General features: G+C 47.5%; 1 protein-coding gene across 4 annotated transcripts in view; it reads right to left on the reverse strand.

The window, feature by feature from the left end:
• TREML1 (triggering receptor expressed on myeloid cells like 1) overlaps positions 1 to 6,996 on the reverse strand; it is a 28,906-nt gene extending 21,910 nt beyond the window's left edge. The window contains exons 1-6 of one of the 4 annotated variants that reach the window (XM_023734175.1): positions 6,900 to 6,996; positions 6,398 to 6,730; positions 3,954 to 4,074; positions 3,543 to 3,682; positions 2,985 to 3,037; positions 1,831 to 2,637 (exon numbers count right to left, since the gene is read on the reverse strand). In XM_023734175.1, coding sequence (XP_023589943.1) covers positions 3,006 to 3,037; positions 3,543 to 3,682; positions 3,954 to 4,074; positions 6,398 to 6,730; positions 6,900 to 6,942 — 669 coding nt within the window. In that variant the 5' untranslated portion in view covers positions 6,943 to 6,996 and the 3' untranslated portion in view covers positions 1,831 to 2,637; positions 2,985 to 3,005. Of the gene's footprint in view, positions 1 to 79; positions 136 to 1,830; positions 2,638 to 2,984; positions 3,038 to 3,542; positions 3,683 to 3,953; positions 4,075 to 6,397; positions 6,731 to 6,899 lie in introns of those variants that run through there. The other 3 variants (XM_023734177.1, XM_023734174.1, XM_023734173.1) reach the window with 3 other exon arrangements.
• Between the last annotated feature and the right edge of the window lie 3,151 nt (positions 6,997 to 10,147).

The following is a 10,147-nucleotide window of genomic DNA, read 5'->3' on the forward strand; positions in this document are numbered from 1 at the left end:
ACAAGTCCACGAGAGCCAAAGTACGAGTTTGAGTATATCCCACCTGAATTTAGAGACCATCTCAAGAATAGATTTGACACACTGAACACTAACGACCGAAGACCAGACGAGTTGTGGAATGACATCAAGGACATCCTACATGAAGAAAGCAAGAGATCATTAAAAAGACAGGAAGGAAAGAAAAAACCAAAATGAATGTCAGAAGGGACTCTGAAACTTGCTGTTTAACGTACAGTAGCCAAAATGAACAGAAGAAATGATACAGTAAAAGAGCTGAAGAGAAGATTTCAAAGGGCAGCTAGAGAAGACAAAGTAAAGTATTACAATGACATGGGCAAAGACCTAGAGTTAGAAAACCAAAAGAGAAGATCATGCTTGGCATTTCTCAAGCTGAAAGAACTGAAGAAAAAAGTCAAGCCTTGAGTTGCAATATTGAAGGATTTCGTGGGCAAGATACTGAACGACGCCAGAAGCATCAAAAGAAGATGGAAGGAATACAGAGTCACTGTACCGAAAAGAATTGGTCGACGGTCAGATATTTCAGGAGGTAGCATGTGATTAAGAACTGATGGTACTGAAGGAAGAAGTCCAGGCTGCACTGAAGGCATTGATAAAAATCAAGGCTCCAGGAATTGACAGAATACCAATTGAGATGTTTCAACAAACAGATGCAGCTCTGGAAGTGCTCACTTGTCTATGCCCAGAAATTTGGAAGACAACTACCTGGCCAACCGACTGGAAGAGATCCGTATTTATGCCTATTCCAAAGAAAGCTGATCCAACCCAGTTTGGAAATTATCGAACAATCTTGTGATTTAGAAGACTGGTGTTTTCATTTTAGAAGTTACTTTTATAACTATGACTTTGGTTGGTATTCATAGACTCCCTACTGTGAGCCATGATGGAATTAATATATTTCCTCTTCCTCTTTCCCTCTCCTCCACTGCCCAGTTGATAGATGATATTATCTTCCTTAGTATTTTCCTTGGTACTGTTAAATATAAACAGGTTCTAAGGAGTTCTAAATACGTTCAGACTAGGGTAAGTTTTTCCCAGAGGGTTCCTTTTAGATTTTATTCTGCCTTTCCCCTCACACCCAGGCAGTCCCTTGTCATCTGATCCCAGGGAGAGTGAAGGCTTAGTTGACTGGTGGACAGCCTGACTGCTCCTGCCTCCCCACAGGATAGAAGTAAAAGGGGTTCTGTCACAGTCTGAGACTCTATCAGGGGAAGCTCAGCACATCCTGCCAGAGCTCCCTAAAAATAGAATCACAAGACCTAGTCAGCTGGGAACTCAAGGCACAGCCCCTGTTCTAGGCCAAGCTTAGGGACCCTCCAGATTATGAAAACCTCTCTCTGCCTAGCTTTCCATGATTGTAACAAGACTGGATTCCTGAGCACCTCATCCCCTCCATTAAAGTCTCATTCTAATATGGGCAAATACTTTCAAATTGAACAGTTTCAGAAGAAATCCTGACAGGGACCTTAATGGCCTTCCTACCCCCAGCCTGGACTAGCTTTCCTTCACACTCAACCATAGCCACACTTTTGCCGTACCACCACCACTTGGTCCCTGACCACATATGCTTTTATTCCATTGGGCTTTTCCAGATTTCAGGCCAAAAGGAATTGTGCTGCCACATTGCCACCCAGTTGTGAGAGAGCCAGCTCTGGTAAAACTGACACTTGCAAAGGTCTTTTATCTCCTTCTACCTTCTATTGTAGTTTCTGCCCTTATTTCTGTTTCTTTTCAGCCTCATCTCTCACACCCTATCCATTCTGGGTTTCCTTTAACTAATCATTACACCACCACTCTAATCATAAGATGTCGCTTGTTTACAAGGTGTTGAGCAGGAAGCAGAACTTTCGAGACTCAAGCAAATGATTTTGTACTTTTAGGCATCATGAGAGAGGCAGGTAATACTTTTGAGGAAGTCTTCTTGGTGCCCCTTGAATCCCCACTGGCAGGACAGGTGACAATTATGTAGCACAAACTCTGGACTAGAGTCTTTTCACAGGCCATGTGATTAGTCAAACTCAAGCCTTTTCCTCCCCCCATCAACCACCATGAGCTTACACATCATCATCATTTAGGGTTTATTTAGCGCAGTGCTGTAGTGGTAAAGGAACCATCATGGTGGGTTCCCCCAAGATAGACACCCCACTCATATCCAAGTATCACTTCCCTGGTCACTAAAGTCAAGGTATCCAATCAGATCCTAAAACCCCTAGTTGCTCTGATATCCTAGGATCTAGGGTGTGAGCTGGGTGGATGGATACACAGAACCCCTGGGGGTGGCCTCTGTGAGCATACAGTGTGGTGAGCAGCTTAGCTGGGTGGAGTCTGGCTAGTAGGTGGATCCTGGGCTGGTTCACAGGAGCCCCCTCCACCTTTGTCACCTCTGGGGAAGAGGACTGTGGCATATGTCACAGGCTTGGAGCAGATCAGGGCCTTAGGAGGGAGAGTGCCTGATGGTGGTGGAAGTGGGGGTTTCCCTGATGGCGGATCAAGAGGTAGGCTAGTGTAAGTGGTATTGTCAAAGGAAGGTGGTGAGTCGAGCTTAACATATGGTACATCCGATGGCAAATCAGCAGCCAGTCCAGAATCACTGATGTGGTGACCCACCAAGGAGGGGTCCTGTAATAAAAGCAGGCAAATCAGGAGAAGAGGATGCCTCCCTGTGCCTCAATTCCCTTTGATGGGAAGCCTGGGACCACACTGGCCCTGCCTCTCTCAAATCTTCAGTGTATCCATGGGTAAGAAGCCTTCACCAGATTCCTTCTGAAGATTTTCAAGCACTGAGTTTCTCCCCAAATCTGGGAAGATGGGATACCAAGGGAAACCATTGGTGCCCAATCTACAACATTTAGGAAAAGGGCTTGGACGCTGACTTTCTCCACCCCATCATCCTGGGGCCTCTTAGTGAGCATCACAGATGAAGGGTCTGGGGAATATGGTGTTGGGGGTCGGCACAGGCTTCTTACCATGCCTAGAACTCTGTTAGTCTAGAATCCGCCACAAGCTGCAAGTCTGTTCCCTGGCAGGACAGAGGACAGCAGCACCGTCTGCCTCCTGTGCTGGCTCACAGCCCATCCCCCACTCCCTTCACAGCCTCTGAAGCCTCTTTCCTAGTCCAGCCTGACCTTCTTCCACCATCCCCACTACCAAACCTTTACCTTCTCAGTCTCTCCAGCCCCACAGACTCCTCTAACTTTTCCTCACCCGCTGACTGCTTCCGCAGCTCCCTTCAACCTGCCTCTTGACACTCAGCCTACCTCCCAATGCCCTGTCCCCCATCTCCTCCAATCCTTCTGCCCCACCCTTTCCACTTCTTTTCTTTTCCCCAGGCCTTTCCCCACCAAATCTCCTTCCCTCACCTCCATTCTTCAGCCATGTGAACCCTGGGGTATGGGCACCTTTACTAAAGTCTGACAACCCCATTTGTAGGGGAAGCAGACCTAGACTCCTGGCCTAGTCTGCAGAGCTGATAGATACAAGACCAGTGAGACCAGGCTGGGATAGATGAGTAGACAGCTACCTACCTTTCCTTTTGGCCATCACAGCAAACAGCACCACTGCAACGACCAGCAAGCCCAGCAGGAGCACAACGCCCAAGATCAATAGGATCCTGAGGGACAGCTGGCTTAGCCCTGAATCCTGCAGGGCCTGCTTGCCAGGAGCCCTAGAGCAATGACAGAGGGTTCTCCGTGAGCCACGGTTGGGAGAAAGAGATTTTGGGAATGGAATGAGGAGGGTAGACTCAGTCAGGGCAGAAAAGACATGCACTCTCAGGGTATACTGGCGGAAGACCCACCCATCACTGAACTGGGATAGAGAGGTCTGCCTGTCTGCCTGATCAGAGTTTCCCCCTTTGATTTTGTCTGGAGCTCTAAGCAAGTCATGTCTTCCCCACCATCTTTCCTGACCACCCCAAATCCAGTTCTTGTCAGTACCTCTTCTCATCCCAGCTGGGTTCCAGAGGACTGGCACTGCCCACAGGGTCTGAGAAGTGCTTGTCAACCAGAACGCCAGTCTTATAGGTTTCCTCCACCTCCTCTTCTTTCAGGCTAGGAGCTGAGTCAGAAGGAAATGTTTAATGAGCACATAACAGTGTTGACATCTGAGAGACTGGGGATGTGGATCTGAGGAAGGAGAGGCTTGGGATGTTCCTTCTTGGGGGTCAGGGAATGGCACTGGCTCTTCGTGTCTATTGTTGTTAGGTGCCTCGAGTCAATTCCAACTCATAGCTGCCCTATAGCACAGAGTAACTGCCCTATAGGGTTTTCTCAACTGTAATCTTTACAGGAGCAGATTGCCAGGTCTTTCTCCCACAGAGCTGCTGATGAGTTTGGACCACCAAGCTTTCAGTTAGCATACCAGGTTGTGAATATACCCTCTTTCCCTTCTACTACCAGTGGTGTCCCGCATTTCTTCTCTTTCATCTGCTTCAACCCACACCCCTCTATCTTACTCAGGCTGTTCAGACTATGTAGAAGACACTCTGGGTAATCTTTGTCCACCTCTCCTCCCCACCACAGAATAGGGTTCTCCAGCCCTCATCCCCAGTGGTGATCTTGCTGCTGTCTCTCAGTCTCAAAAGAGGCCTCAGCACAGCCTGCTAGGCCTTTTCATACTGCGTGACCTGCAGCCACGTGACCCTACCTGTAGGCTGGCTGAGCCCTGTCTGAGCTCTGCCTTCAGGATTTAAGGAGAGGAACCCTGGTGATGCAGTCGTTAAGTGCTCGGCTGCTAACCGAAGGTCCACAGGGCAACGATGTGGCAGTCTGCTTCCATAAAGATTACAGCCTTGGAAACCCTATGGGCAATTCTGCCCTGTCCCTAATGGGATGCATCACCAGTTGACCCTTGTTGAGAGCCTTTTTTGGATTCTGATACTCGGTTTTATGACAGGGCTTCTGTGGTTCCTATAATGTACTTGCCTGATGTCTGTGGGACCGAGGGTTGGTCTCACTGGACCTGAGGATCTGTCTTGGGAACCTGGCCAGTCCTTCCAGGCCCTCTGGTATGAGGCGCTTGCCTTGTTCTTGAGAAATTCACCATTCCTACTCCTACCGCATGCCACCCCAGGAACTGGAGGTGCTGTGGCCCACATCTTGTTGCACACCCTTGCTGCCTAGTGCGCTGCCTAGGACAGACCTCTCTGAAGCACAGTGCTTGCCTGAGCCACCTCCACCTTCTCCCTGGATGCCATGCTCTACTTGCCTGCCCGAACATCCATCCTCTACAGCCAGGTGGGGTCTCTAGCTCCTACCCTGTTGCAGTGGGTGGGGTGCTGCAGCTACCTGCCCCCTTTCTCTAGTGTTTTACTTCCTGGCAAATTTGCCTGTTAGTTACCTGTCTGAGTTACCAGACACTAGAATATCAAGAAACAAGTAGTTACCAGAATTACCAGACCCCAGTGTCAAGGAATGAGGATAAAGGGTGGTTTAGGATTAACGGGAGTACATTTGTAATATATAATACTAATCATGGACTCGAGAAGGATTCTAATGACGACTTAGTCTAACCCTCTCACTGAACAGAAGGGGAAAAACCAAGAAAATGGAAAGTATCTTAATTTCATTATTTGGGGATTGGGCACAAATTACCTGTGAAAAGAAAAACTAACAAATGAAAAAAAAATATATATCTATTGCAGTCTCTGATAGCTGGCCATTTTCCCTCCAAACATCTTTTACAGCATCCTTCAACTTTTCTGAAAGTTTTTTTTTTAAATACTTTTAAAATTTTCTTTTAATAAAGGCAGAGACACTAGAAAGTTCTAGTCTGTGAGAATGAAACCTGTAAGCACAAAATGTTTCCTATACTTAAAATAGGGTTGAGAATATTGGCTTAAATGTTGGTGACACTGTTTCCGTTTTTAAAACTGAATGAGATAAAACAGTTCAGGAATTGAATGTACCCTGCCTATGCGTGAGGCACATACTAGATGCTAAGTGAAGATTTATAAAATTAAATAAGATACAAATTAAGTAACTTAAGCCATCAAACCCATTACAGGAATTAAAAACTGGAAGTTATAAAAAATTAATTCCAGTTTACATGCTGAAATTAAACTTCATTTAAAGCATTTCTAAGTAAAAAGCAGATAGCATCAAGTATGTTGAAAATGCTGGAAGAAGTGCCGAGGCCATAGGATAAGGAAGGCGGCTGTGTTTCCTGTGGGGAAACCAGCTCCTCTGAGAGGGGGACAGGGTGCTGTTTGGTTGATTTATCGCTGGCTTCCCAACCAGTATGGTTTCCGTTCCCTGCAGCTCTGGGGAAAGGATGTCTCCTCCTAGTGCTGCCTTTCATGGGCCCCTGCCCCCGAGGGACCCGTACCCCCTAGGGGCCCAAGAGCCCAGGCAAAAGAAGGTATAACTAGGAGGTAACTCACCTGGAGGGAGCATTTCCAGAGCGATGCGATGCAAGGTCTGGGGCCCTGCGGCCCCTTCCACCACACAGCCGTACTCCCCTGCATCCTCCTCACGCAGGGCGAGCATTTCCACCTGGAGCAGGCCCCCACCCAGGTCAGTGAGAAACATGCGTGTGCCTTCTGGGGCTCTGCGATCCACTGCCGAGGACACCAGGGGCTGGCAGCCCTCCAGCAAGAACCGGCACCACACTTTCCGAGCCTTGACATCCTGGAGTCGGTAGTGGCACTGCACCAGAATGGAGCCCCCCACGGGCACCTGCAGCACCTCGGGGAGGCTGCCTACTGAACCCTGACCTAGAAAGAAAGCGAATGGAGATGCCTAGCAGGCGCTGAGGGCACTGGGACCTAGAGGCCTACCTTCTGGGCCTTGTTGATGTATGTGGAATGCACAATGGTGCCAGTTATTCCTGGGCAGGGGGCTGAGTATATGGGGTACAGAGGGGCAGCTCCTTCTGAACCTTACCTGCTAGTGTCAGGAGCAGCAGCAGGAGCAGGTTGGGGCCCATGGCTAGGCAGGGAGATGTCAACTCTGGGGCTTGCCTGTGCAGTGACACAGCACTCCTCTGAGGGCAAAAAGTATCTGCCACGGTCAGTCACATGGGGCTGTCAGTGACCAAGGACTGGTGGGCACCTCCATGGGCGGGGATAAGGAGTGCCTTTCAAACCCTGGTCCACTCAGTGCTCAGGAACTGACCCTGCGGGCAGGGGTGGCAAGGCAGGGTGAGAAGGCCTAAGGAAAGGCTGGAAGGCTGGGGGCCTGGGGCCCAGCTAAAGGAGGAGGTGGGAGGAGGATGATGGCAATTGGAGGGCAATTGAGGAAAAGGGAAGATGATCTTCAGGATCTTCCAAATATAGGCTCTGAGATGCAGAGCTGTAAAGGAGGAAGATAAAGCACCCTCCCTGTGGCCCAAGGCCATTCTGATTCCAAATTCTTCATGAGTGACTGCCCCCACCCCAAGCTTTCAGGCGCCTGTCTTTCTCTCTGCATTACAACCCCACAACAAGACGTTCCACCTGGATAGCGGGTCCTGGGCTGGGTCTTTCATTTATTGTGCTGGACACGCTTTACCAACCAGTTGCCACTGAGTCTCTGGGCAACTCTAAGTGTGTCAGAGTAGAACTGTGCTCCATAGGGTTTTCAATGGCTAATTTTTCCAGAAGTAGTTTGCCAGGCCATTCTTCCGAGATGCAGCCAAGCAAGTTAACCATTTGCACCACCCAGGGACTCCGGGAACTCTTTAGACACTTTCAATCCAGTCTTCTGAGTTAGCAAATTTCTCCCAGAGAGGTCTCCAGTCTCATGCCTGGAAGCAGGATTGGGGGTGGGGGTGGAGGTCATATCCATTTTCTGACTAATAAACCATGCTGCCATTTCTACTCTATGGTGGCAATGCTTGGTAAGTATAGGGCAAAACGCTTGGCTTAAGTTCTTTCTGTCTTTAGATTGTCAAATCTATGTGGAAACATTTCCAACTCAATTCCCCTTCCTGAGCTTCAAACCTGGAAGCGATGAGGATCGGCACTTGCCTACTTCTCCCTTCTCCCTCTTTTTCTCTCTCCGGGGTCTGTCCTCCACCCCAGAGAGAGTTTGTATTACTTTCCTCTGTGGGGTAAAACTACCATTATATCTATCCATCGTCCTCACTACCCTCATCTAGGACTTATAATAGTAATACGGTCATATGATTCAAAATTCAAAAAGTATAAAGAGATAATCACAGTGAAGTTCCTCACCTCCTCTATCTACCATTCTCCAGCCACCTAGCTCCCCTACCCGAATGTAACCAAAGTCTACTGCTCCCTAGTTCATTCTTCCTAAGGTATTTTATATACCTGTTACAGATCGAATAGTGTCCCCCAATAATATGGGTTGTAAATCCTAACCTCTATGCCTGTGATTATAATCCCATTTGGGAATGCTTTGTCTTTGTTATGTTAATGAGACAGGATTAGTGTAGGGTGTGGCTTGAGTCAATCTCTTACAAGATATAAAAGGAACAGATTAAGCAGAGCAGAGCTGGGGCAAGACTGATGCCAAGACACATGAAGATCACCCACAAGCAAAAGCTCAAAGACACAACGGTCCTCCAGAGCTGACAGAGAGAGAAAGCCTTCCCCTAAGGCTGGCACCCTGAATTCGGACTTCTAGCCTCCTAAACTTGAGAAAATAAATTTCTCTTTGTTAAAGCCACCCACTTGTGGTATTTCTGTTATAGCAGCACTAGATAACTAAGATAACACCTAAAAGTGAAAAATATATTTCCCCTTATTTTTTTCACACAATGGTAGCATATATCACTATACACAGTTCTGTGCCTTTCTTTTTTCATGTAACTACATATCATAGAGAATGTTCCCTGTCAGTCCATAAAGAACTATCTTCTTCCTTGTTCATTTTGTTCTATATGGTGGCAGTGTATTCTATTTTGTGAACATACCACAGTTAATTTTGTCAACCCCCTATTGATGAATACTGAGGTTGTTTCCAATCTTTTTCTATTACAAACAAGGCTACAATGATTTAACCATGTCCATATACCATCTTCGTCATGTCTGAGTATATCTGCAGGACAAATTCCTAGAAGGGGTAGAGTGTATGGAGTGTAATTCGCAGTGGTTAAGAGCTTGGCTGCTAACCAAAAGGTCTGCAGTTTAAATCCACCAGCTGCTCCTTTGAAACCATATGGAGGCAGTTCTGCTCTGTCCCATAGGGTCACTACGAGTTGGAATCAACTCGTCAGCAATGGGTTTGGTTTTTTTTTTGGTTTAACCAAGTGAGTATTTGTTTCCCCACACTCTCGCCAGCATGATGCATTATCAGACTTTTTAATATCTGCCCATTCAGTAGGCAAAAAATGGCATTTCAATGTAGTTTTAATTTACCTTTATCTTATTCTGAGTGGGAATGAATATATTTGCATGTATTTTAGAGCTATTTATATTTATTTTTCAGTGACTGTCCATATCTTTTGCTCATTTTTCCATTATGCTTCTCTTGAGCTATGGCCTCTTTACTCTAGGCCAGTAGTGCTCAGCCTTGACAGCGTATTAGAATCGAATTTGGGGGTGGGGGGCGGGGGGTTAAAAAAACCCTGAGGCCCAGGCCACACCCCAGACCTATTCAATTAGAATCTCTGCAAGGTAGGGCCCAGGCACTAGCACCTTTTAAAGTCTGCTCCTCACCCAAGGATTCCAATGTGTAGCCAAGGTCACTGCCCTCAGCCTAAAGCAGCAAATGCCATGGACCCAGCAGATGGAAAGCTACAGAGTAGGCAGGGCAATGTGAATAATTCCTGAGGCGGCGGGGGGGCGACCTTTAATTTAAAACCTCCAAATGATGACTCTGTTTATCAGTTAGAGCCCTTGTTGCCAACGCAGAAAACTAATCTATGGTAAGGATTTGGGACATTGCACAGAATCCCTGGGGAGGTGAGAGATCCAGGTCTGGAAAATAAGAAGGGACAAATGGAGCCTCCAGGACCAGAGCCAAAACCACACCAGCTCAGCGAGGACATTGTTGTCACCACCTCTTAGCAGTGAAACCACAGCTGTCACAGCTGCCCTTATGTCAGGAAGCTGCTATTCTCTGTGTCACTGGCTCCCGAGTCACAGTGTGGGGGTGCATCTGACTGTGCCAGCTGGCTGCATGCCTGCGCTCCAACTGCACAGAGGCTGGGAAGAAGAGGATCTGGAATTTTGCTCAGGAGGGAG

This window comes from Trichechus manatus, unplaced genomic scaffold, assembly GCF_000243295.1.
Source record: "Trichechus manatus latirostris isolate Lorelei unplaced genomic scaffold, TriManLat1.0 scaffold00065, whole genome shotgun sequence".
Taxonomy (NCBI): domain Eukaryota; kingdom Metazoa; phylum Chordata; class Mammalia; order Sirenia; family Trichechidae; genus Trichechus; species Trichechus manatus.